Source organism: Diospyros lotus, chromosome 4, assembly GCF_014633365.1.
Source record: "Diospyros lotus cultivar Yz01 chromosome 4, ASM1463336v1, whole genome shotgun sequence".
Taxonomy (NCBI): Eukaryota; Viridiplantae; Streptophyta; class Magnoliopsida; order Ericales; family Ebenaceae; genus Diospyros; species Diospyros lotus.
In genome coordinates, this window is record NC_068341.1 from 16,410,755 (window position 1) to 16,438,164 (window position 27,410).

A 27,410-nucleotide genomic window follows, 5' to 3' on the forward strand; every position below is an offset into this window, starting at 1 on the left:
GTAGCGAATTTGTTAGAAATAATAATAGACAAAGTCAACCTGAGATCTTTAGAGTAAGGTCGCACATCGCCGAAACCCAAGTTCAGACCGTAAAACCAAATGAGCTCCCAGCGATGCTGTCAGCTTGCTGGCCAACCGTTCAGCTCGTATAACAACAAGGCCGCAGAATAATCGGAGACGATGCCCACCTGTCTTATCTGAAACAAACTAGACCCCTAATAATACGGGATCCACTCTCAATTTTATGGAATTAATAAGAACGTCTTGTCTCCATAATATTATCCTCTTATTTTGATTTTTTATAAAAATTGCAAACACGCCACAATATAAATAAGGGTCGAGAATCATTGAATATGGGTTAGGCAAAAAATATATTGTTACTCTACCGAAATTATCAGAGAATAATTGTATATTAGGTATCATTCTAGCCGAACTACATAAAATTTCTTACATACAATTTGTTATTTGTTCTATTTGTGTTTATTCTCTAAGTGCGGGCTAATAAATCACGATTGGCTAATTCCGAATGTCGACAAGTTTATCATATTTTAAAGTCTTTTGATGAAGGGTCCTTATTTACGAAGCCACCTTTAAAATTTAATTCTAAGAAGAGCTAATTTTTGTGTGACACATGTCCTATCTATTAGAGGGTGTCACAGGTAACATTCTCTTTTCTATTGCTCGAAGCTATTGTCCGCACCCTATATACTCCGCCCCACGACCTAGGAACCTTGGGTTAGTTATTGTCAAGGATCATACCTCATAATTATGGAGGATTATCATGTTATAAATCATGCTAATTATAGTCTCAACAGGTATAAAGAGGGGTGAAGTTAGTGAAGGTCCACTAAAGGCTTGGCCCGTCACTCATTAAGATCAACACTGACTTGAAATTTTTAACAGGTCATCACTCGTATTAAGTTGAATTTTTACATAACTTCAACTATTTTAGTTATAAAAAAAATTAATTAATAAAATATAAATATAAATCTTAATAATCTAATTTTAAATCATCTCAAAAAACTATTGTAAAGTATTAAATAAATTATTTTAACTTTTAACATATTTATATTATTACATTAATTTTTATTTTTTTATTTAATAAATTTCGCCTTCACTCAAAAAATTTTCTATACACACATATTCTTTTGACTTATATAATATTCAAACGCGTGTAGTATTTCTTTTTCGAATACTAATTTAATTGTGGAAGATTATTCTGAGGGAAGAAAGCCCAGTCTTGCTGGAATCCGGTCGTCCTGTTGCCGTTCCCTAACGTCATTTCGAACCCACAGTGGGGCTGGCTGGCTGGCTTGGTTACATTAATTGTAGCATTTATTTAAACATTTATTGTGTTGATGAATTAGCTCGAGGAAAAAAAAGTTAAAGATTGAGAAATACTGTTTTTATTTTTATTTTTATTAGTTTTTGAGTTACTCCAAGTCCAAGCCAATTTCTTCATACTCCAGGTTCGTAGGTAGTACTTGGGTCTTCCACAAAAAGCCTTGTATGGACCTCATTCACATGGAAGCATCTTGCCAATTTTGTCATATATATGACGGTGCTTTGGTTGGGCCCCTGCCCGACCTAGCACATGGATTCTACTATTGCTACTGGGTCCGCCTCCAAGTGGGCCGGGCCCCTACCCTTACCAGCTACCAATAATTTATATATCTTCACTAAATACAAATCAATTATTATCTCAATAATAATAATAGTCAAGATGGATCACTTTTCTTCAATAAATGGCCCTTAATAAGTTTTGAATTTTATTTTTTAGAATAAAAGGAAATTGAGTGGTTTTTATTTTCTTATGAAAATTACTTTTTTTAACTAATAAAAGTACATATTATACAAGTGATTGATTGAAAATTGACATGTGACATATTAGTCTTATCACTTAACATGCTAATACTATACAAGTGATTGATTTTAGTCATTCTCTCTCACATTACTAGAGGGACAAGGCTTTTTTTTTTTCACTTTTTTTTATCCAAACAGTATTTATCTTTTCCCTTTTTTTTTTTTTCTTTTTTTTTTTTTGTTTGTTCTCTCATATCTTATTTGACATTGGCCCCTACCTTTTTTATTTTAAAGAAAACAAATATTAAAATATATAATAATTTATACACAAAATGAAGGATAATGATGGACGATTTTAAAAGTTGAAGGGGGAAATTGCCCACCCTCACTTAGCTGTAGATTCGCCCATGCTAATGCCTATGCCTTCGCATTATAATTGTTTGAATAATTTAAAATTTATTTTTGGAATATATTATAATTGAAAGCATTTGAATTTAGATCTAAAATTTAAAATGACACTTATATAATATCAACGGATGACCCCCCTTGTCCAAACACAACATTAGAGTCATCTCAAATTCTTTTTTTTTTTTTTTCTTTTTCAAATATAGAATTGGTCAGGAAGGACCCAAAGGCAAAAAATTTCAACAAACCAAAAGCCAAATGGCCCTACCCAAATGGAGACCCATAATGCATTGGGGATTTGTATCTGAACTAGGATATATACTTGACATTAAAATAGTACCCAAAGGCCATTATTATTATCTCAACATCACAACTGTCGGAATTATGGACCTTGACATATGGCTACCGTATTGGTTTGCTTTTGTGTAAATGTTTTCCACTTTATATCATATCATCAAAGGTCTACCTTTATGTAGGTGTTAATATGTCACTAATGTGTAATTATGAGCCTATTAATTAATATTAGAAAATTAGCCTGTCCTGTGGCATGTCCATGTAAGTAAAAAATAAATAAATAAAATTCATTATCAAATAAATGAAGCTTAACTATTGTAATTTAATTATCTAAAATAAATTTTAATTAATAACAAACCTTAATATAATAATAAAATTACTTTTATTTTATTACAATTTGATATGAATATTTTATGATATTCATATCAAATTGTAATAAAATAAAAGTATATTTTATTATTATATTAAGGTTTGTTGTGTGCTCTTTCCAGGCAAAAACATGGGCATTATAAAAAAAAAAACACTAAATTAGGCTTTAAAAATAATAATACAATAAATATTTATCTAAAATAAAAATGATATTTTTGCATAATAATTTTGATAAAGAAAATGATGTAATAATGTAACATGGAGGCAAATAATCATTACATAATAATAATAATAAAAAAAAAAAAAAAAAAAAGCAAGCTGCTATCGATTAGCCCGTGCGAATTGCCATATAAGAGACAGCTGTGCCGCCCACTCTGCTGCAGAAAAGAAGTTTGGAATTTCGTTGCCTCTTCAGGAAGAAGATGAGAAGCCGCGGCAGCCATGGAAAACGCGCGGCTCTCATCAATCTCGTTGTCACATGGATTATACTGCTTACTTCGTGCCGAGTCCCGCCGGCGGAGTCGACTCGGCCTCCATTCGCGTGCGATGACTCATCCGATCCAGCAACCAAATCCTACGCATTCTGCAAATCGACGCTGTCGATCGGGGAACGAGTCCGGGACCTGGTCTCCCGCCTGACGCTGGACGAGAAGGTGTCGCAGCTCGTCGACTCGGCGGCGGCGATTCCGAGACTCGGCGTGCCGGCCTACGAGTGGTGGTCGGAAGCTCTGCACGGAGTTGCGAGTATTGGCGGCGGCGCGGTGGCCCAGGGCATCAGATTCGATGGCGCGATTCGCGCCGCCACCAGCTTCCCCCAAGTTATCGTCACTGCCGCCACTTTCGATGCCCAACTCTGGTACCGCATTGGCCAGGTGAGTCCAGTTTAGATTTTTTTTTTTTTTTTTTGCCTTTTTAGTTTGGATGAATTACTTAGACAAAGATTAATTACACACTACACTTTTAATACTGTGCTAAATTACAGCGAATGCGATTTGAAAATTGTATTGATTTTTCATCAGTTAAACAGATATTAAAAAAACTGTATAAATATATAAAACATAAAGAACACTTCCCATAGTTATAGTAATGGTAGGAGTGCCAGTTTTTTTTTTTTTATTGAAAACTCATTTAATGGAAAATTGGTTAAATAAATAAAGTTAAGAGGCTAAAAGTATTTTAAAACTGGTGGTTAGAAAGAATAAAGAACTTTTGTTTATCTATTGAGATTCTGTTGAGATATGGGGGCAAAGTCACGGGGATTGGCTCATGTGGTGTGGCTGACAAATGCACGTGATCACCCACAAGTCAATTTATCAGATGTAAGCTTGGATTTCAGTACTATCTTTCAGGCATTGCATCTTGGGCTTATATTTGGAATGGACATTGTGGGCCCAATAATCTAAAAGGCCCACCCAAACCATTTGATTATTATAGATATATGGGCCCATATATATAGTCCGTGCTTAACAGCATTTCTATGCGTTGCCAGTTAAAATGAATACCAAAATCCTATGTTCATCTGAAATCTAGTAAGTTGAATGCTTAAAAGTTAAGCCTGATTTATGAAGAAATATTTTTAGAGAATTTATTTAAGCCACTCCAATTTTAAGAAATATTTTTTAATTACTGGCTCAAAAAATGGATAAAAGCTCAATTTGGCTCAAATGTATCATTGACTTCTTTTTTTTTTTTATGTTTTTGACTCAAATATATTCTTGTACTTTATGAATTGAACTATTTTGACTCTGATTAACGGTCCATTAGTTATACGGTCAAAATAGACCAATTTGTATAGTATAAGGGTACATTTGAACCAAAAAAGGTTCAAGGGTTAAAGTGAGAAATCACAAAAAGTTTAGGCACTAAATTGACCTTGTATTCTATTCAAAAAATCATTATTACATTGAAATGAAAATTATTTAAAGAAAATATTACCTGTAAAATTTTCATTGTTTGTATCATAAACAACAAAATTTAAAAAGAAAATTTCACAAATTTTCAGATGCAAGAAAATTCCGAAAAATATATGTCCTTGTGTAATACATGGTATATCACATCAATATATTTGATTGAAGATACATTTTCTTTTAATCTCATTAGGAAAAGTACATACTCAAAATAAGGGACATCCGTCCTCATATTGTGTGGAAGCTAAGAAAGGGTCATTTTTATATACAATCATATTCTTTTTTTGTAAAAATATTCACAATTCAAGAATGATTTTTCTAGTTTCAAATAAACAACTTTATTATTGTCACCGAGATTGGCAATTCAAGTATATACTTAGATTAACTTCTTATATATGTATTACTGATTTATACTTTCTGTGAATATATATTTTTTTAGGAAATGATATTCTCACGGAAATTCTTATACAAAAAAATCACCATGACAATACAATACTGGTATTTTCATAAATACGAATCCTTGTGATCGGTTTTCAAAATATAAATCATTATGGCACAGTATATCCATATATATTAGGGTTTTCAAAATATAAATCATTATGGCACAGTATATCCATATATATTACTCTATACATTTAATTTTTGTATAAAAAATTCTTCTTATATTGCTTTATCACATTCATTGGTGTTTGATTTGTATTTATGGTTGAATGCTTGTTATAGGCAATTGGGAAAGAGGCCAGAGCATTGTACAATGAGGGGCAAGCAACAGGGATGACATTTTGGACACCAAACATAAATGTGTTTAGGGACCCAAGGTGGGGAAGAGGGCAAGAGACCCCTGGAGAGGACCCTTCGGTTGCAGCTAAATATGCAGTTTCATTTGTGAGAGGAGTTCAAGGGGACAGTTTTGAAGGTGGGGAGCTTAAGGATGGACACCTTATGGCCTCTGCCTGCTGCAAGCACTTCACTGCCTATGATTTGGACAATTGGAAGGGTTTCAATCGCTTTGGCTTCAATGCTATTGTAAGTAGTCTCTCCAAAGTCTAGCCCTAAATTTTAGTTTGAATCTTTAAAGATCCCATATTGGCATGATTAGTGCCTTTTCTGTTTGATGTTTAACAAATGCTTGAATGTTTTTTTCTTGGTTCTTTGTTTGTGTTGCATTTGTTCATGGTATTTGTCTTTGAACTGGTGACGTAAGGGTTTAAGCTGAATTTAGTGGGTTAAGTAACTGAGATTCTCCTGTATTCATTTGATTAATTTTTGTTCCCTTCTACCAGGGAAAGTTTAGAACACGGTATTCATATTAAACTTCAATTCAAGAAATCTCATATCTAACGAGCTAACAATGACATTTTTTAACAATTACAAGGTTTTTTTTTTTTTTAGCATTTATCTCTAAGCTGATAAATAAAGGTTTCAAGTTGAATTGTGGGATAAGAAATGAGATTCTTCTGTTGGCATTTGATTATTCAATTCTTTTCCTCACCTACAAAGAACTTTCTTATTGAAAATTCATACAGAATGAGTTGGCAATATGACAGTTTTTATGGAGGTAATGTTATGCAAATAGAATTTTCATGTAGACTCTCATGACTAATTAAAATCCATGTATTGAAAAAGGGAAGAACCAAACATAGTAGCTCATAATTGTACAAGCACCTTATTGCTCATTCTTTATGATTTTCCATACAAAAATTCCATATAACAACAAGAACAATCAAGTCTTAATTCCACACCATGTGAGGTTGGACATGTGAATTCTAGCTCGCCAATTATTTCATTTCTATCTATGGTATTATCTTCATTAAATTATGTCATATCTAACAGCCTCCAACCGAGTTTTTTCTTGGTATTTTTCTCTCTTTTGCTAAAGACACATTCTATTCTATCTATTCTCCTTACAAAAGCCTTTATTAGTTTATTCTTACATGACCAGATAATCTCAATCATATCTTATGCATCTTATCTTTAATAGGAGCCCTTTCGACCTTATTACACATAAAATTTTCTTTTCTTGTATAGCTATATTCATGTAACATTCTTATCTCTATTACCCTCACATTTTGCCCATTTGGTGCTTTTTTACTCGACATCTAACGTTCTTATGCATCTTATCTTTAATAGGAGCCTCTTCGACTTTATTACGCATAAAATTTTCTTTTCTTGTATAGCTACATCCATGTAACATTCTTATCCCTATTACACTCACATTTTGCCATTTGGTGCTTTATTACCCAACATTCAATTCCTCACAACAAAGTTGGTCATGGATCATCTTATCAAATTTTCCTTTTAGCTTTAATAGATTGTTACTATCACATAAAATGCTAGATGTAATTTTCCATGTTAACCATTTTATATTAATTCTATGGGTAATATCCTCATTAAGCTTGCCATCTTCTGGATGATTAATCAAAGATACCTGAATTGATCTTTTATTGAGATGACTTAATCTTCAAGCTTTACCATGACATCATCCTCGCTCGTATTTTTATTAAACTTAAATTTCTTATATTTGGTTTTCAATCTATTTAACTTGAAACTTCTAGATTCTAAATTGTTCTTTTATGTCTTGAACTTAGTATTCATGCCTTCTTTTGTCACATCCACCAAGACAATGTCATATCCAAATAGCATATGCCAAGGCACCCCTGCTTGTATATGTTTACTGAGTTATCCATTCTGATGGTAAAGAGATAAGGATTAATGCAAATCCTTGATGTAATCCAATTGCAATTGGTAAAGCCTTAGTATCTCCTCCACATATTCTAACACATGTTTCAAGTCCTTGGTACATGTCTTTAATAACATGTATGTAAGCCTTTTCTATATGAATAACATTTTTATTTTCAAATTGAAAGCTATTTATATGGGTTTTCTTTTTGTGTTTTTTTATGCATAAATATTAATGAGTAGCATCTTGTAGGTCTATACAAAAAACTAAAACCAGATAATATATATATATATGTATGTTTTTGCTAGAAGAAAAGAAAATATTTGACTAATTATTCTATGTAAATTTTCTGTGTATTTTGGGGATGTCTCTCCTTTCCAATTTGTTGAAGTTTGAATCTCCTGATCTTGGTGGGTAGGTGACTAAGCAGGACTTGGCAGACACATACCAACCACCATTTCATAGTTGTATAGAACAAGGAAGAGCCAGTGGGATAATGTGTGCTTATAACCAGGTGAATGGGATTCCAAACTGTGCTGATTACAATCTCTTGACCAAGACCGCTCGTGAAGATTGGGGTTTTCAAGGGTGAGATCAAAATTGAACAAGAAAGTATTTTTAATTATTGATTTTTTTAAATAGTTTATGACTAGTTTACTTGCTTATTTTTAAGTACTAAAATGCAAAAATATAACTAGATCTCAAAAAGGGGAGAAAAAAAAAAGGAATTCGGTTGATTACAAATTAAAATTTGACAGAAAGAACTAGTTGTTATGAGGTGTAAACAACAACAATATCACAAGTCTTAATCCCATTGGATGGGACAAAGCTGCAGGTAAACAACCTACAAAAAAGATATAAAGATTGTATCCTATCAAAGTAAAGAATCACTGAATCCGAATGTGTGTTTGGAAAGACATTGTTGATGAGAGATTCTAGACATCTGTCCTTCCTGAAGGAGTTTATTTAGATAAGTAGTCCGTTTTTTCTTCTTTTCATATGGTAAATAATTGCCCAAAACATGGAGTGTGAATTAAATCCATGTTTGAATTGAAACTTAGAGGGAATTATGTAATCATTAATCCATAATTCTCTGATTTTCGCATCCTTTTGAATTGGCTGAATGATCAGGTACATCACATCAGACTGCGATGGGGTTGTTATGATCAATGAGGCTCAAGGATATGCTAAAACACCAGAAGATGCTGTCGCTGATGTTCTTAAAGCTGGTATGTTTATGACTCTTGTGAACCTCACTATTTGCCCCCTTATCTTTTGCTAAATTATTCCTCTTGCACAGGAGTTGTAGATAATCTTTTCTAATTCTAATTTGTTTATAAAAGTTGAAGGTGTATAGCTCATCTTTTCATCTAATTTTAAAATCTTATGCTATATTTGGGTATTAAATGAAATGAAATAAAATAAAGAGAAATTATTTACTATTCTCCTTCATCTTTTATGGATTGCTAGACAGAAATTAATTTTATAGATGAGATTGTATTAGTTTTGCCTTATTGTCTTGAACCAACCAAATAAAAGAAGAAGAAGAAAAGGTCAGAGGGTGAATCTTGATGGCAACGGTGAAGTATTGGAAGGTCCAGGTTCTGAATTATGGAAATAACCTCTTCACAAAATAGCAAGGGGAAGATTGCATGTAAATAAAACCCTCCCCTGACCCTCATAAAATGAGCCTCTATGACCATTAACGCCCATCTTTTCCACATTGCGATTCAAATAAACTGGTAGGGTTGGGTTCTTTTGTCCATTTTAGTCTGAGAAACATAATATATTTTGTTCATTTTTTTTTTCAACTTATTGTAATAATTCAAGAAATGTCACTAATTTAATACGCCTCATACTAAAGCCATGAGTCCATCGTCTTTCTCATGGACATTGTTTTACACAGAGACAGCACAAGCAAAGATTTTTTTTTTTTTCTTAGTAAAAGAGAGAGATGAAGTGACCAGCATATCAATCCTCTCTGGGCATGAGCATAACAACCCCCTCTTGCTAGAAAATGTCCGATTTAAGTTATAGCTACTGCTTGTTAAGGCAAGCACCACCAGCAATGAGGGTGCCTCCCCAATCGCTAGGCTATCACCATAGTGGTAACAGAGAATTCTTTTATGCACCTTGAATTCTATATATTTTGATATTTGTGAAACAAAAAAACTCATAGGCATGGATGTTGAGTGTGCTGCTGGAAAAAGGCCCTTCTTGAACAATTACACAAAATCTGCTCTTGAACAAGGAAAACTACCTATATCTGAAGTAGACAGAGCCCTGCACAATCTTTTTTCTGTTCGAATGAGACTAGGACTGTTCAATGGCAATCCAAGCAACCGGCATTTTGGAAACATCGGTGCAAAACAGGTCTGTTCCCAAGAACACCAAGATCTAGCCCTTGAAGCTGCGAAGAACGGTATTGTCCTCCTCAAGAACTCCCAGAGGCTTCTCCCTCTCTCCAAGAACTCATCTCTTGCTGTAATTGGCCCCAATGCCGATGCAGTGGAGACATTGCTCGGAGACTATCAGGGCCCTCCATGCAAACGCATTTCACCTCTCCATGCACTCCGGGGGCATGTTAGCAACACAAAGTATCACTCTGGTTGTAATGCAGTAAACTGTTCTTCTGCTGACATTGACAAGGCTGTGGAAATGGCAAAAGCAGCAGATTACGTGGTGTTGTTCATGGGGTTGGATCAAACCCAGGAGACGGAGTATCATGATCGAGAGGACTTGGTGCTGCCGGGTAACCAACAGAGTCTGATAGTTAATGTGGCCAAAGCTGCGAAGAAGCCAGTCGTGTTGGTGCTGCTTTGTGGAGGTCCAGTTGACATTTCTTTTGCGAAAAAGAACCTGAAAATAGGAAGTATCTTGTGGGCTGGTTATGCTGGAGAAGCTGGAGGGATTGCTCTTGCAGAGATCATCTTTGGTGACCACAACCCAGGTCAAGTTTCTCCAAAATTCTCCCAAAAACCAATTTTTGTCCATTGCTTTGAACATTAAAAAAAAAAAAAAAAAGTAAAAGCACCAAACTGAAATGCTTTTTGTTCATCTTGTCCTGCAGGAGGAAAATTGCCTATGACTTGGTACCCACAAGAATTCACCAAAGTACCAATGACAGACATGAGAATGCGCCCGGATAACTCAGGCTACCCTGGGAGGACTTACAGATTCTACACTGGGAGAAAAGTTTTCGAGTTTGGCCATGGCCTTAGCTACTCAACATACTCATACAAGTTCGTCTCTGTAACCCAAACTAAGCTCCATCTAAACCAATTATCAACTTCTCATGCCCTTAAAGGCACCGATTCAGTTCATTCCTTGCAAGTACAAGACATTGGTACAGAAATGTGCTACAAGGCGAAGTTCTTGGCCGTTGTTGGAGTGGAAAACCATGGAGAGATGGACGGTAAACACCCAGTAATGATATTTGCAAAGCAGGCAAAGCCAAGAAATGGAAGTCCAAAGAAACAGTTGGTTGGTTTCCAGAGTGTGAGATTGAAGGCAGGGGAAAGGACAGAGATTGAATTTGTATTGAACCCTTGTGAGCACCTTAGCAGACCCAATGAAGATGGATTGATGGTGATTGAAGAGGGCTCCTTTTTCCTAACTGTGGGTAATACAAAGTATCCCATTTCTGTTGTGGCTTGATGCTGAGGCCTTTGCTTCTTCACGTACTTGAGCCAAAATTTTCAGGGATAGTTACAGTTGAAAAGAAAATAGAAAGTAAGAATGGAAATGGGCCGAGTGAAATCGCGAGGCCTGTCGAGTTAGTGGGGTGGGCTTTGGGAAGCAAGTGAGCCCTAGCCGGCCCAGCATATGCATTACGGTTTATTTAATTCTGTTTCTTGAAAAGATACGTTTCCACTTTTTCCAGCGAGAAGAAGCTTATCCTTTGATTTTGTATGATTTGTTTCTATTTATCTAATGATAAAAGAAGTTGAATAATGACTATTGAATAGAATGTAAATTATAAGAGGAAATGTAGAAAAGGGAAGGAGAGTGAAGTATTTATTTATCATTTCTCTTTGTTTAGTTAGGTAGAAAATATTTTTTTTAGGGGTTGTTTGTTAAAATGAGTAGAATAAGAGACATCAAGATAAAATTAGAATATTTTTCAAATCAAGATATAAAATGGTTAATATAAGATTGGGAAACATTTTAAAATTTCTATTAGAGTATTTGTTAAATTTTTTGAAATCCAATAATTGTACTTTTTTTGTGTGTGTTTATTAATATATATGATAAGCACCAAGATAAGAATTTTTTCACCAAAATATCCTTATTACCAAATTTATTCAAAATTATTTGTTCACATCATTAATAAATTTATAATTAAAATAATATTTTATGATTAATATAAATTATAAAAAAATTAAAAATAATATTTTATTTTCATGTTCAAAAATAGATTTAAAAAGTAGAAATAATTATTGCTAAAATTATAATAATTCCACCTAGATAATTAAAAATGGCCAAAACATATTTTCATAATAGATAATAAAATATAAAATTAAATAAAAGAATTTAAAAATTAGTGAAAGGAATTATATTAGTTAATAAAATATATATGGAGAGAGAAATTTAAATTTTAAAAATCAATAAAAGGAAAAATGTCATTTAAATTTTAAAAATTGTCAAAACATATAACAATTTAAAAATATATTAAATAATATTAATTATAAGACTTAAATAAATAAGTTCTTTTGATAAATTTAAATATTTAAAATGCATTAAATGGCATTAACTATCTTACAATGGTCATATAGGTAATTAAATCTTATCTTGAAAGAGTCGGATAAATTTATCTGAGAGAAAAGTCAAGTAAATTTATCTTGAAAGAGAAAGATAAAAGGTCACGTGAGATATTTTTTAAAAATGATCAAACAAATTTAACAAATACGTTAGAAATCTCAAACATCCATAATACTTTCTATATTTAACATTTTCTCCGTCTTATCTTAGTTAAAAAACATCTCTTAGGGGGAAAAAGTGAAGTAATTAGGTCAAATACAGAAATTTAAAATTTAATTTTATCATTAGCTTCAAAAAAAATTAAGATGTAGTTCTGTTTAAAAAATAGTGCATTGAACATATCTGTCAAAGGTTAAAATGGACAATCCCTTAAAGCATTATGTATATTAAAAAAAATAAAACCGGATGAACAAGGGATAGATATGCAGTCTTTGACCGGTCATTGATTGCACATAATTTTAAATAATATTTATTTTATTTATATATAATTATATTTTTTTTATCTAAAAGAAAGTTCTTTTAATCAATAAATTTGCTCCCCTTTTTTCTGTGTAAATTTGCTCATTCTCATTTCCAATTTTAAGTTTATGATTAAATGGTATTTTTTATGTTTTAATATTCAAAATTAATTTTTTAAGAATATTCAAATTCACTTAAATCTATCAAGTTTTTTATTTTTGTTTTTGCATTGTTTTATTTTTTAAATATTAGTAGAAATCTAAAATACAAGATAAACACTCACTCCTAGATAGAGATGAGAATGAAAAATTAAGTAAATTATTTAATATAGTGAGAGATGGAGATAACGATCGAAAAAAGAATATACTGTTTGACTTTTTAATTTTAATGCTAAAATAGAATTTATTAAAATAAAATTTTGTCGCATATTTAATTTTATCTAGAGAATAAATTTTTTGAAATGTGATATTGGAAATATTATTCCCAACAATTTTATTCTTAGGAAAGTAACAGCAATGTGTTTAGTATACTATATAAATTAAAATAGTGATAAAAAAATATTAAAGTGTTGGTATTTTAATCACTTTTACCAAAAAAATTGATCATTTATAAATTATGAATCAAGTTTTATATACATAATAAACATTGCTAAAATCTAGAGTTCCAACTTCCAATGACGATGGATATGGATAGAGTCACGAGCAAGAATATTTTAAAGACTATTATTAGGAATTTACAAAAGTCTGATTTCAATATCCAAAATTTTGCTTTTTTTTGGTTTTTTTTTCTTAAACAAAGAGTTATTGGACACAATATGCTTTAGTTAAAAAAAAAAATCGTTATTACGAATAATATTGTCTCTTCTACTACCTTTTGTTTTAAATAAATTTGGGGTTGTTTTTAGAAAGATCGATGAAATTAATATGCAAATAAAGGCTAAAAGAGGAAAATGAAAATATTGTGAAAGTGAGAGACTGAAAAATAAGAAGATTCCAATTTGATACCCTATAAACCTCAGATACCCACATTTACAAACTTAGCCTCAATTTTATAGGAGCTCAAGATGGTTCTTCATATTAGGGATAATGAGCAAATCGCCATTATTTGAATTTTCTATTTGATGAAATAATATTCTGTCACCATTAATTTTAACATTAAATGAATTGGGATAATTGAGATCACAGGCCTTGGATAAGTGTACAGTGACATGAATATCATGCTAAATTTTAGAATAATTAGTTTAAATTTATACACAATATGTAACATACAAAATAAAGAAAAAACACAAGTTTTTCTTTCCCCTTTCAACGTGGGTAAGAACCTTCTAAAATTATTCTTAGTTGAGCAAATTTCCAATCAATAGAAAAGAATTTCTAGAACATTGTTAGTAGGTTAGGTACTTGTAGTTCATTAAGTTAAGCACAAACATTGTTAATTCAATCCTTTTCAAACTCTTTTTTAAAGCCATCGATCAAGTTATAAGCCAATTTAATTTCATAGTGTGTTACAAAGATGTCTCTTTCCTTTTCAAGTAACGCTTGTTAAAATGAATAAGATAAGATTGTATTAAATTAAGGTTATTATATTTAGATATGAAATGATCAAAATAATGTTGAGAAATATTTAAAGATTTTTATCAAACTATTTTGTCTTATTTTTTGAAATGCACTGTAAAACATATATGTTTTTTTGTTTTATCTGTAAGATTTAAGATATACTTATCTGAACAAAAATAGATAAACATATTTAAAAAATGACAGATAAAAAGTCACACGATTTCTTTTCTAAAGACCACTAAATAAATTTAACAAAATATTAGAAATGACAAAAATATAGAATATTTTTTATATTTCATATTTTTTTCTCTAGATCTTAATTAACAAACACTACTCGATAATATAAAGTTATGGATTACGTTCTTATTTTCATTAATGTCCGATGGTTTCATAAATTATAAATTTTATTTGGAGAGGCTATAACAGTTTTAAAAGGTTTTAGCTGGGTATATATGAAATTGATAATGCATGTCAATAGTGAATTGCAAGTGTTACCTTGTAATTCTAATTGGAATGATTTAGTGGGTTGAAGTTGAACATTAAGTCTCCTTTCATAAAGCTCATCTCTATCCAACCATAACTTTACCTTCATCACTAATGTATGCAATCTGATGATGATTATATTTTCTAGATAAATTATTGAATCGACAGCGGTCCAACCAACAAACCAATACCCAAAACCAACTTCATAACCAGTCCAAATTTAATTACTAGTAGTTTTGGGTTGTCTCACAGTTAGGCTTTAGCTTGTCAATTAGCTCAAAATAAATAAATAAGCACTGTGTGTCTAAAAGCGACGTATGTACGTTGATTGCATAATAACATAATATAAGTTGTTGGTTGGCGTGGAATTAAAGAATCTGTGGATAAAAAGACTTTTTTGCCCATGACTTGAAATTTATATTACATAATATGCTTCAAATTTTAATCTATGGAAAAGAAAGTCTTTTTTGTCTTCTCGACAGTTCTAATGGGCTGCTCTTTTTGTCATGTTCTAAAAATTAAAAATGAAATATCTTATAATTACTTTTATATTAATTTAAACTTTTAAAGATAAATTATACTAAAAACTCTTAAGAAGAGGATTGATAAAAAAATAAAAAAAAAAATAAAAAAAAAAAAAATAGAGTCATCTTTGACATTGGAGAAATGATAGAAATCTCTATTAACTTTATGCATTTTGTCCCTTACTAACACTTTATAGATGTTAAAAAATTTTATATAACATGATTGCAAGCATGAAATTGTTTGATTATCTTCATTTTTTATCTATAAATTGTTATATTTTTTTAATATTTGGTGTTTGATTGTCATTATTTTTCATGAAAATAATCACATACATAAATGCAGTTAATCAATAACTAAATACGTAAATTAATAATTAATTACTTAAAATAATCAAATATACATATACAAAATATTCGAAAAATAAATCAAATATACATACACCCAACAAGAGGATGAAGGACCCACCGTCATTGGCCACCGCTGTCGCCATCATCGTTCACCTCTTGGCCGCTCACTATCGCTCTCACTTGTTACCTCTCTCTTGCTCGCGCACTCACCCTCTCAATCGCTTGCTACCTCTCAGTTCCTCACCATTTCTCTCGCTCGCTCCGTTGCTGCCTTTTGTTCGCTCGCTGTCCTTCTCTCGCTACAGATTTGCTTCCAATTTTTCGGAGAAATTGGAAATCAAAACAAGATGATGAATGAGCAGTCGTGATTGAGAGTGCCTAGAAAATTTATTCTCCCACCCCCCTCGAGAATTTCTTTTCCAGTAAAAGTGAGAAAAATGCCATCATGTGACCAAAAGTTGGAATTTAATTTATCTGAAAAATATAGTCAATCAAACACCTCAAAAACTAGAATTTAGATGAAAAATTACAATTTTTTTATGAAAAATATGGCCAATCAAACAAGCCCTATTTTCTTTCATCTAGTATCTTTTCTCCTTGTATAGGTTAGAATTCGACCATCTTTTAATCACTCTCTAGTTTGATGATAATTCAGCCATTACTATACTAGAAAAAATATTGAAAAATTATTAGAAAGTCAAATTTCAAGAATGTCGAGTGTAACTTAAAAGTTTGGTTTGGTTTGGTTAATTTTTTTCAAAAGTTTCATTTTCAATTTTTTGGGTTGAAATAATTGAACTAACGAACTGACAAAACTTTAAAATAACGTCATTTTTTTTGCATTTCTATTGGTTAATTCGATTTAAAATGACGTCCATTTATTGGTTAATTCGATTTTATTTATTTATATATATATATTTACATTTCTTCAGTCTAACCGGCTCAATTTATATGATTTGAGTTCAATTTTTTCAATTATTGATTTTTTGGGTTAATTGATCAGTTCGGTTCGATTTTGCTCTATAGTTCGACTTAATCGGTTAATAGATTTCAATTGATTCAGTAACCGAACTGATCGTTTGCACACCCCTATTAGTTATATAATGTGATATAAATTTAACATATAATTTTGAAAATCACAAGCATTAATGGTAGTCTATAATAATTGTAGTAAAATTGAAATGGATGTTCCAATTAATAAAACTAAAAGTTAATTTAATTTGAAGATAACATAAAAGTTGAGTATTTTTTTTCATAACTTATTATTTTAAAAATAAATAAAATAAAATTTAAACTCTTTGCTCTACCTTATTTTTATCCACCAAATTAGGTTGTGGGATCACATTGTATTACATAAAGGCAAGCGATGTAATCTTTAGATATTTAAAACACCATTAAAAATATTATATAAAGTAGTGATTGATTTAAGTGTTTCTGTGTATTATAATATGTTTGATAATAGTAGATAAATATAAAGATTTTAATTAAATATTATTATTATATAAATTAAATTCATATAAAATATATATTTTCTAATTATACATTAATTGAAAAAATGTTTTTATTTGCAAGACTTGGTTATTTAGAGCTTAGAAACATGTTTAAATAAAATTTGTATTTATATGTCTTCTGAGAAGAGAGAAACCAAGTCAAAGACTCTTTTAACCACAAAAGCAAATGCAATTAGTGATCAAGCCACCTCGGATGCCGCGCATCCAACGGTGAGAAATGAAATGCCACTGAACCTAGTTTAAACGGCCAGGATCACTCAGACACAGTGAGTGGATAGGCCTGCGCCACACCCGATCCCAGCCCGACAACTTGGGCTCAAGCCTTGGCGCGCCGTAATACCAACTCTACCCTTTACCCTCATCGCATCTTTTCCAGAAACCTCAATGGGCCGGTGCGTAATTCAACCGACGAAAATAAAGGCAAAGAACAGGGGCATTTTCGAAAACCCACAAAAAATATTATTATTTCCTATAAAGGATAAACAAGAATAGTAAATAATAAAGGGACCCCGATTAATACTCCGCCGGGAATAATTTAACGGTGATCGGAGGAATTTCCGGCCGGCGAAAGGGCCCCAATATTTCCTATAAATACCCGCCTCTACCCCCTCCTCTCCTCTCATATTTGGATTCGGCCTTCGCCGTTTGTCTCCTTGGAGCTACTGTCTCTCTCTCTCTCTAAATATATATTCCGTATATACATACATAATTCCTCTCTCTAGAATCGGCGCTTCTAAGAGGTAAATTTCTCTCTCTTGGAAATCCTTTATTTAATTTAATTTGGTGCTTTTGATGAGTTTATTTAATTTAGTTTCTCGTTCGATCTGGTGCCGGATATGCGTCGATTGGCAATTAGTTAATCGATTTGAGAGCAAGGGTTAATCGATTGGGTACACGAGTGGTGAAGTTGCCTCTAGGTTAGTGTTCTTCTGCTAATCTACGAAAGTAGTGATTGTGATTTGGGGACTAATCGATGCTAATCTGCTAGTCCTTGCGGAGATTTAGGAGTTTATCTGTACAATTCTCTTGGTTATTTGATGATACTCGGGAGTGATTTAGGAGATTTGCTATACATGTATATTGGGGATTTGATTTGTTTGTGATGTAACTAGGGTTTGTCGTGCACTGATTTGAAACCTTCTGATATTTTAATGTTTGAGCAATCGTACACAATGCACGGGCTAGATAATTAATGGGATATGGAAGGAGAACGTGGGAAGATTGGGAAAGCGCTTCTACTAATTTCCCCCCAATTTGCGAGGGTACTATTGGCACAAAGGGCGCTCTGATAATCTTGTCCCACAATTACATACCAATAAGAGATGACTTTAGTTAAAGTCTACCTTTCTGGGCATGTCACATTTTCCGAACGTTTCCTTGCTAACCAAGCTTGTGCTTTGAGGTTCCCTGTGAAACGGATAGCAAAGCACGAGCAGTTTCTGAATATTTGGCATGGGGTGAACAGGTGGTTCATGTTCCTTCTCTTTTAAGTGCATGAAATGCTTTCTAAATGCTCAATAGATTGGAAGTTGTAGTTTCTTAGCGACCATGTTTTTAGTGCCCCCTATTTTTTATTGAAACCTCTTATTTTGATAGTGCTCTGAAGACTCAATTTTAGTGTGGTAGTTTCTCCAAATTTTAATTGCCAAGACATTCATTGAGAAGCAAGCACAAGTCTGTATTGTGCATCAAATATTTAAGTTAGTTTCATGTCTATCATGACTGATGACCATTACAGAGCAGTAAACTTTTGTCTGTTTTTGGTTATAATAGTGATTTTTGCAGGTTTGTGTGACATTATTGAAACGATTGGGGTGTTTTATGAGTATCTCCTCTCTTGCTTGCCTTTTTAGTGAAGGGAATTGAAACTTCAACCCTTTTTCTGGGTTTACGAAGGATATGGAATTAGGGTTCCACATTTTTAAAATTATTATCAATAATTTTGCAGTGTTGCAGTTTGATGCTTATGTTTGTTTTGTTTTTTATTTTCAAGAGAGGAGTTTGATGTTTACATGTAAAGCTTAGCTAGTTTTTGGTGTTGTCTTGTTTATTCGTGTAGATGGTTTTCTTTGCTCGGCCTTTAGTCTTATAAACTGACTTCCTGAAATTGTCTTGCAGATACCAGTGTCTACTCGTTTGAACTCTTCTTAGGTCTGAGGATTTATTCTCTATTTGTCTCCTCTTCAATTGGCATGATATATTCACTTATTGCTATAAAAAAATCGCAAGGAGTGAGAAGCATAGCTAATTGGATTTACAGTTTAGTTTGTATGCAATTTTGTATCAGATGAGTTCTCGAGGAAGATTGTTATTTGATCTTAATGAACTTCCCAGTGAGGAAGATGAAGAGACCGATGGTGGTTCCCACATCCAGCCTCAAAGGGCCATTCCTTCTTCTAATACTCACCCTCCTGAGTTGTTTGTGACATCAACTAGTTCCCAAAGAATGGTAAATGCGAATACTTTCTCCCATGCATCTTCTGTTTCTGGTTTTCAGCCTTTTGTTCGTCCAAAAAGTGATCAGGGGTCTTTAGTCTGCTCTGAGCAAATGAGCTCTGGGCATATAAGCTCTGAGGCTGCCTCATTATCAAAGGCAGCTAATGGTGAGGATAAAACAGTAGCATCAAAGGTGGATTTGAGTTCTGTAGATGTTCAGGCTGTTGAAAAGGAAGAGGGGGAATGGTCTGATGCAGAGGGTTTTGATGGTGCACCTGGAAGCAGTAGTAAGAATGAACAATCACTTACTATTTGTGACAAAGAGTTGCAGGACAAAGGAGTGACTAAAATGGTGGATCATGGTGGTGTAAATATGGAGAATGCCTCTCAAAATCATGAAAACACCAAGGTTGAAAACAGTGATCGTACTTTGGGATTAGATCTAGATGCTGATGATCAGAAAACCAATAGTAGCCGGAATTCAGAAGGCGATTGTAAAGGTGATATATCCATGTTTGGCCATGAAGAATCTGTGTTGGTTCCAAAACAAAGAGAAGTTAAAGGAGTTGAAGCAACTCATGCATTAAAATGTGCAAATAATCTTGGAAAGAGGCCTAGGCTTGACCAACACAAGGAGGCAATGCTAGGGAAAAAGCGTAGCAGACAAACAATGTTTCTCAATTTGGAAGATGTCAAGCAAGCTGGTTCTATGAAAACATCAACGCCGAGAAGGCAGAACTTTCCAGCACCAATTACCACTCGTACGGTGAAAGAGGTGCGTAACATTCCTCCTGCTGAACGCAGCGGAGAGAAGCAGAGTGAGGCTACAGACAAGGATTCAAAACAGGTTGATTTGTCTTCTAATGAAGGAAACAATTATTTGGAATCTAATGATTCTAAATCTGAATGTAATGGTGATATGCATTCAGGACTTCTAGGTAGGCCTAGGAGGCTGAATAGCACCACAGATCTTGCTGCAGAGGTTCTTGCACATCCTGTACCGAAACAGAGTTCATGGAAACAGCCCACAGATTCAAGGCAGCTCAAGAATTCACAGGTTTCTGCAAGGAAGCCAGCTCTAATAAGTCACAGTTCCATGGATGCAAAGTTAGGGACCAAAAAACTTCCTCCCAAGAAGCAAAATACACTAGCCACTCAATATCAAGATACATCGGTGGAACGCCTTCTCCGTGAAGTTACCAATGAAAAATTTTGGCATCATCCAGGTATGAAAACTGTTATCCGAGATCACAACCTGACATCTTTAACTGTTTATATTGAGATGCCGGATAGTATTGAAATTTCCAATTTCTCATCTTGTTTGTTGGTGCTATTATGTTGATGTTGTACTGTCTTTTATTGTTTTACATTGTTGGAGTAGGTTAGATTTCTTTCATTCTGACATGGCAAATATGGCCTTCCCTGGAGCACTAGTACTGCCAACCCTCACTTTATGATTCCTTTTATTCCCTCATCATACCAACTAAGCATCCTTTTATTCATTCACCGTACAAAGTATGCATTCAAATATGGTGTAGATTGAGCTGAGGAAATTCAAAGACTGCTGTTTTGGCTACTGGCTAGGGAATGGCACCATTGCATTAGTGTATATGATTTTATAGCACTTTTTTAAGTAAAGAACTTAATGGCAAAATAGGTAGAGGGAAGGGAAAAACTAGGTGGGAAATGCTTAAGCATGATATCTCTTATAATGGGTTTATAGACGATATAGTTGTAGATAGAGATGATTGGCAAGCTAGAATCTATGTAGACCCATTTAGTGAGATTAGGGCTTAGTATGTTGCTGTTGTTAACACTTCTGTAAATTAGATATGGCTGATAGTTTTTGTTGAATTATTCTATTTCACGCACTCTTTTTTTGCATCTGAGGCAAATGCAGTGCCTGTGGCATGTAATACTGGGCCATTCTTGTGCTAATGCATTGCTATATCTTATGTGTTTCATTTGGTTTATGTTTATCCTGGATTTAACTACTACCATGGCATATAATGGTGGGCCAGATTAGGATTCAATATTAGTTGTTCAGTATGATTATCATTGCACAGCTCAGACCTGGACAGCTGAGGGGATCACTGCAGCTTAATATGGGAGGCAGCCAATCCATCAACAAACCCTGCTCTGATAGAAGAATGTATATTTGTGGTGAAAAGAGTAACTAAAATCTATACATAATTTTGCTTCAACATTCTCATGTAAAGCCTCATGCACGAGGTTTTCTTTGTCTTTTCTCTGTGCAGGTTATTTGGACACATTCTTCTTGTTATAGTAGAGGAATTACACTGGAAAATATTTTTACTTCTATGTTATGTGTTATGTGCATTTAATTATTATCTTTGAAGGGGTATGTTTTATGGTGAGTGAGAAATAGTGTTTAGAACCTTGTTAAGAATACTTTCTTGGACTTGATGATTTGGTTTTATTATTTACTGATCATCAACTGAGGTTGAGCCTTTTGGTAGTAATGGTAAGGTTTTGCTCATTTGTGAGTGGAAGGTTGTGGGTTATTGTTGTCCACAACCACCTCTTTGCAAAGTAAGCAAAGAGCCCTGTGCATTGGGAATACCTTTTTTATTTAGTGATCATCAGCTATTTCAATGTTTATTTGTTTGTATATCTGAAAGCATATTCTGTTCCTGGTCCTTCTATTATCTATTTAACAAGTTTTTTTCTGTTTTTTTTTTTTTGGTGGCGTCAGAGGAAGCTGAACTCCAGTGTGTTCCTGGTCGATTTGATTCTATGGAAGAGTATATTAGAGTATTTGAGCCCCTGCTTTTTGAGGAATGCCGTGCACAGCTCTACAGCACTTGGGAGGAGCTCACTGAAACAGTTTCTAGAGACTTGCATGTAATGGTCCGCATAAAGAGTGTTGAAAGACGAGAAAGAGGTGATTTGCCTTCTTGTTATGGCTATATATTATCTTGCTTGTTAATTCCTAATAAAGTGTTGGTGGTCCCTTCATCCCAGTTTACCTGTCTCTTATTTATTTATTTTTTATTGGATTTCTGGAAATAGTCATCCACTTTGGAAGTTGATGCTGGAGATTCAAATCACATATCATATTTTAACAGCTAAGAGGAATGCATTTAGTTGATGTCCTATAATTGCATGCCAGCTCCTAACAAGGCAGCTTTCTGAAAATGGCCTAAAATATGGATTGAAAGGTGTATTTACGTTTTTGTATATGTGTAGATTTGCTGACTTAAATCATACGAGCTTTCAATTATAATGTTTGTTTGTTTGTTTGTTTGTCATGCAGCATTATACCATTGCCTTTTAAAATCTGAAAATAAATTTAAAGAAGACATTTTTAATTCACTAAAAGGAGGATTAATGATTCCTGGAAGTTATTTTATGGGAAATGTCGGGCATGGTTCCAACAAGTGACTAGCATTCCTATAATGGAGGAAAAAGTAGGTATTACGTGCTTTTGATCAATCATATCGTATAGTTTTATGATTTCATTTACTATTAAGTTTTCTTTTTCTTGCTAATTTTTATTGACTGGTTAGGCTATTCAATGATCCTTGGCATTTTGACCTTTTAGCTTTTACATTTCATTAGGTTTTTATTCTTGTAATTTTTTAGTAGGTTCTGTTCCTTCTGATAATGCATGCAAGAGGATACATTCAATTAGTTGAGGAGAATCCCAGTGCAACAGGATCTTTGTTTTTTCTCCTGCTTGACATGTTGACTTCTGAAGCATCAATTGGTTGAGCTTTCTTTTTATTTTATTTTATTTCTTAATCCTTTTTCTCTCCATTTTGCCTTAGGGTGGTATGATGTGATAGTTCTTCCTGCAAACGAGTGTAAACCGACATTCAAGGAGGGTGATGTTGCAGTTCTTTCAACCCCAAGGCCTGGAACTGGTTTGTTCTGACTTTATAAGAGGTTTATTTTACTTGTTGGTTATGTATAATGGGTAATACTCTTTTTTCAGTTTCAATGTACAAATTAACTTGTATTTGACTGAGCAGTGAGATCCAAGAGGAACAACACTTCTATTATTGACCAAGAGGAGGAGCCTGATGTCAGTGGACGTGTTGCTGGAACAGTTAGGCGATACATGCCTATCGATACTCGTGATCCTCCTGGAGCAATCCTTCACTTTTATGTTGGGGACTCTTATGATCCTAACAGGTCCCTCAAATTTCTCAGTTTGTTTCATAATTGCTTAGAAGTTCCCTAGAAAATGGAATTGATTTTTTTTTTTAAATTAGTGAATACATGATTTTCTATCAATTTTCATTGACAATGTCTTCTTTTTTCTTCTGCAATGTTTATTTCCAGCAAGGTCGATAATGATCATATTCTGAGGAAACTGCAGCCAAGAGGCATCTGGTTTCTAACTGTGCTTGGTTCTCTTGCTACTACCCAAAGGGAATATGTTGCCTTGCATGCATTTCCTCGCCTCAATTTGCAGGTTGTAGCTGGAGCTTAATATTTTATATATAATTTTAACAATCATATTGTATGATTGCAACAAGTTAATTGCCATTACTTTTGACAGATGCAAACTGCTATCCTTCAGCCTAGTCCTGAGCACTTCCCCAAATATGAAGAGCAGTCTCCTGCAATGCCTGAATGCTTTACACCTAACTTTAGTGACCATCTACATAGGACATTCAATGGTCCCCAGTTAGCTGCAATTAAGTGGGCTGCGATGCATACAGCTGCTGGTACAAGTAATGGGATGACAAAGAAACAAGATCCTTGGCCTTTTACTCTAGTTCAAGGGCCTCCAGGCACAGGTAAGACACACACAGTCTGGGGAATGCTTAATGTGATCCATCTTGTTCAGTATCAGCACTATTACACTGCACTGCTTAAAAAACTTGCTCCTGAAAGCTATAAACAAGCTAGTGAGAGCAGCTCTGACCATGTTGCTAATGGATCCATTGATGAAGTTCTACAAAGCATGGACCAAAATCTCTTTCGCACTCTTCCAAAACTATGCCCCAAACCTAGAATGCTTGTTTGTGCTCCTTCAAATGCTGCTACTGATGAATTGCTTGCACGTGTTCTTGATCGTGGGTTTATTGATGGTGAGATGAAAGTTTATCGACCTGATGTTGCTCGAGTTGGGGTTGATTCACAAACACGTGCTGCTCAGGCAGTTTCTGTTGAGCGTAGAACAGAACAACTTTTAGTAAAGAGTCGTGATGAAGTATATGGATGGATGCACCAGTTAAGAGTCCGTGAATCTCAGTTATCACAGCAAATAGCTTGTCTGCAAAGAGAGCTCAATGTTGCTGCTGCTGCCGGTCGTGCCCAAGGATCAGTTGGTGTGGACCCTGACATTCTTGTGGCCCGGGACCAGAACCGAGATACCTTGCTGCAAAACCTAGCAGCTGTTGTTGAGAGCAGGGATAAAGTTTTGGTGGAAATGTCCCGCCTTCTCATTATAGAAGGGAAGTTTCGTACTGGTGGAAACTTCAATTTGGAGGAAGCTCGTGCCAATCTTGAGGCAAGTTTTGCCAATGAGGCTGAGATTGTCTTCACTACTGTGTCAAGCAGTGGACGCAAATTGTTCTCTCGTCTTACTCATGGTTTTGATATGGTTGTGATTGATGAGGCAGCCCAAGCCAGTGAAGTAGCCGTTCTTCCTCCCCTTTCCCTTGGTGCAGCACGATGTGTGCTTGTTGGGGATCCCCAGCAACTTCCTGCAACAGTTATCAGCAAAGCAGCTGGAACCCTGTTGTATAGCAGAAGTCTTTTTGAGAGGTTCCAGCAAGCTGGCTGCCCTACAATTTTGTTGTCTGTGCAGTATAGGATGCATCCTCAAATCAGGGACTTTCCTTCGAGGTACTTCTACCAGGGACGCCTTACCGACAGTGAAAGCGTTGCTAATTTACCTGATGAAAAATACTATAAGGACTCTTTACTGCATCCGTATGTATTTTATGACATTTCTCATGGTCGCGAGTCCCAGCGAGGAGGATCTGTCTCTTACCAGAACATACATGAGGCACAGTTTTGTCTCCGATTGTATGAGCATCTTCAGAAGACTTTGAAGTCATTGGGTTTGGGAAAAGTTTCTGTTGGCATAATCACACCATACAAGTTGCAACTGAAATGTCTTCAACGGGAGTTTGAGGATGTTTTAAAATCAGAAGAAGGGAAGGATATTTATATCAATACTGTGGATGCTTTTCAGGGCCAAGAACGTGATGTCATCATAATGTCTTGTGTTCGTGCTTCTAGCCATGGAGTGGGCTTTGTGTCAGATATTCGCCGAATGAATGTGGCTCTCACGCGTGCAAGAAGAGCACTTTGGGTATGTACATATGTTTGTTCTAGTTATCTTGCTTAGCAAATTTATGATGCTTCCAGCGCACACATGCAGTTGTAAACCTTTAATTTATCTTGAGCACTATTAATCTTGGGAGTTTTTAACAGGTTATGGGGAATGCTAATGCTCTGGTGCAATCTGATGATTGGGCTGCATTGATTTCTGATGCCAAGGCAAGGAACTGCTATCTGGACATGGATTCTCTACCTAAAGATTTCCTTGCACTCAAGTCACCCATTGATGCACCATTGTCTGGTAAAATCTCCTCTAACCCAAGAGGTTTCCGGTCTGGGTTAAGATATAGATCGTTTGATATGCACATGGAGTCCAGGTCAGGAACACCATCAGAAGATGATGAGAAGTCAAATGCGCCATTATTATCCAAAAATGGGAATTATCGATCCTCCAAGACATCAAAAGATAAACTGCATGGATGAACTTGCACTTGCGATAAATCCTGAGATACCTGGCAATATGGAATTCAAGAGAAGAAAGTTCATCAGGAATTGCTGGGAAGAGGAAGCTTAGAGCCACGAATTGATGTGTGAACATTGTCCTCTTGCCTTATGCGCTTCAGACCATTATCAGTCTCAATTTGGTTGGCAATGGCTATTAGTTCCAAAAACTCTAGGCTCCTTCTCCTGATCAAAATAGAGCTTACTATCTAATGGTTGATAATGGTCCCTGGGTGCAAAGGCTTGTGGTACTTTTGCTTCTCATCCTGATTACATAGGCAGAATGCAGTTGACGTGGAGCAAATTGCCAGAGACCAGTAGAGTACTCATAGTGACAGAAAGGCCCCGCGGGGGGGGGGGGGGGGGGAGGTTACGATGAGATGGTATTGAGAACAATGCTGTTGCTTTTGGGGTAGTACCGAGTTTGCTTTTAACAGATTGCTAAATTCCTCACAAGGTGCAGCCTGGATCTGGTGGGTTATTCTGCTTCTTAACACCCTGAAAACCACAGGTTACATTGTTCAAAGGTAAGAAATTTCACATTATTGAATTTTTCACGTCTTTTTGACAAGGATTATTATATACTGATGTCCTGAGAGTTCACCACAAATGCTGTATGCAAATACTTCAGGAGCATTTGCATGGTGTCGAGAAGCAGTTAATGTTGAAGGCACGAGCTGTGTTTTCTGCATGAAGAGCTGCCGGTCCAACTTGCTGTCACACGTGGGATGATTGGCGTCGATGAATTAGGGGGAGCCAGGGTCCCAATACCAGTGAAATTTTCTCCTCCTCTCACACATACAGTTGCTGGCCTCTGGATCTCAAAACTCTGATCGGAGCTGTCCAGGTTAGAAAGTAGATACATTTTTACAGAGTACAATGAACTTGGAAATGCTTAAAATCTTGTAGGATTGACCTCATTATTCCATTTATTTTATTGATTTGAAGGGCAACATGCATCATATCTATTGGGTGGTATAGTGAGCATTCTGTATAGAAAAGAGTAGGTTATTATCTATTTAGGAGGACACATTGTTTTAGCGGTGGACTTGTTTGTGTACATATCTTTTTCAGCTGTGAAATTGGAAGGAATTCTTTTTTTTTTTTTT

At 34.5% G+C, this 27,410-nt stretch overlaps 2 protein-coding genes across 5 annotated transcripts; both read left to right on the forward strand.

The window, feature by feature from the left end:
- The first annotated feature begins 3,260 nt into the window (after positions 1-3,260).
- On the forward strand, positions 3,261-11,418 carry LOC127800422 (probable beta-D-xylosidase 7). The gene is made up of 6 exons (XM_052335015.1): positions 3,261-3,743; positions 5,502-5,804; positions 7,877-8,046; positions 8,590-8,687; positions 9,638-10,408; positions 10,529-11,418. The coding sequence occupies exons 1-6, from the start codon at positions 3,294-3,296 to the stop codon at positions 11,113-11,115; spliced, it is 2,379 nt and encodes a 792-aa protein (XP_052190975.1). The 5' UTR covers positions 3,261-3,293; the 3' UTR covers positions 11,116-11,418.
- A 6,292-nt stretch (positions 11,419-17,710) lies between these two features.
- Positions 17,711-27,410, forward strand: LOC127799594 (uncharacterized ATP-dependent helicase C29A10.10c-like). Of its 4 annotated transcripts, none has more exons than XM_052333763.1 (10): positions 17,726-17,840; positions 19,219-19,251; positions 19,388-20,762; positions 22,253-22,441; positions 23,328-23,423; positions 23,532-23,694; positions 23,845-23,977; positions 24,065-25,831; positions 25,954-26,828; positions 26,933-27,410. In XM_052333763.1, exons 3-9 carry the CDS (start codon positions 19,388-19,390, stop codon positions 26,281-26,283), a joined length of 4,053 nt encoding a protein of 1,350 aa, XP_052189723.1. In that variant the 5' UTR covers positions 17,726-17,840; positions 19,219-19,251; the 3' UTR covers positions 26,284-26,828; positions 26,933-27,410. The 4 variants fall into 4 exon arrangements, with proteins under 4 accessions (XP_052189720.1, XP_052189723.1, XP_052189721.1 ...); XM_052333761.1 differs by adding an exon at positions 17,957-18,017 and having other exon boundaries at positions 17,727-17,840; positions 19,219-20,762; XM_052333762.1 differs by adding an exon at positions 17,912-18,017 and having other exon boundaries at positions 17,736-17,840; positions 19,219-20,762.

Excerpts from the sequence above, each read along its gene's own strand:
- LOC127800422 (XM_052335015.1), top strand. The coding sequence starts at position 3,294 with ATGAGAAGCCGCGGCAGCCATGGAAAACGCGCGGCTCTCATCAATCTC. Across the intron at positions 3,744-5,501 it reads TCTGGTACCGCATTGGCCAG|GCAATTGGGAAAGAGGCCAG; the intron begins GTGAGTCCAGTT and ends TGCTTGTTATAG. Across the intron at positions 5,805-7,876 it reads GCTTTGGCTTCAATGCTATT|GTGACTAAGCAGGACTTGGC; the intron begins GTAAGTAGTCTC and ends CTTGGTGGGTAG.
- LOC127799594 (XM_052333760.1), top strand. The coding sequence starts at position 19,388 with ATGAGTTCTCGAGGAAGATTGTTATTTGATCTTAATGAACTTCCCAGT. Across the intron at positions 23,424-23,531 it reads AACCCCAAGGCCTGGAACTG|TGAGATCCAAGAGGAACAAC; the intron begins GTTTGTTCTGAC and ends TTGACTGAGCAG. Across the intron at positions 23,695-23,844 it reads GACTCTTATGATCCTAACAG|CAAGGTCGATAATGATCATA; the intron begins GTCCCTCAAATT and ends GTTTATTTCCAG.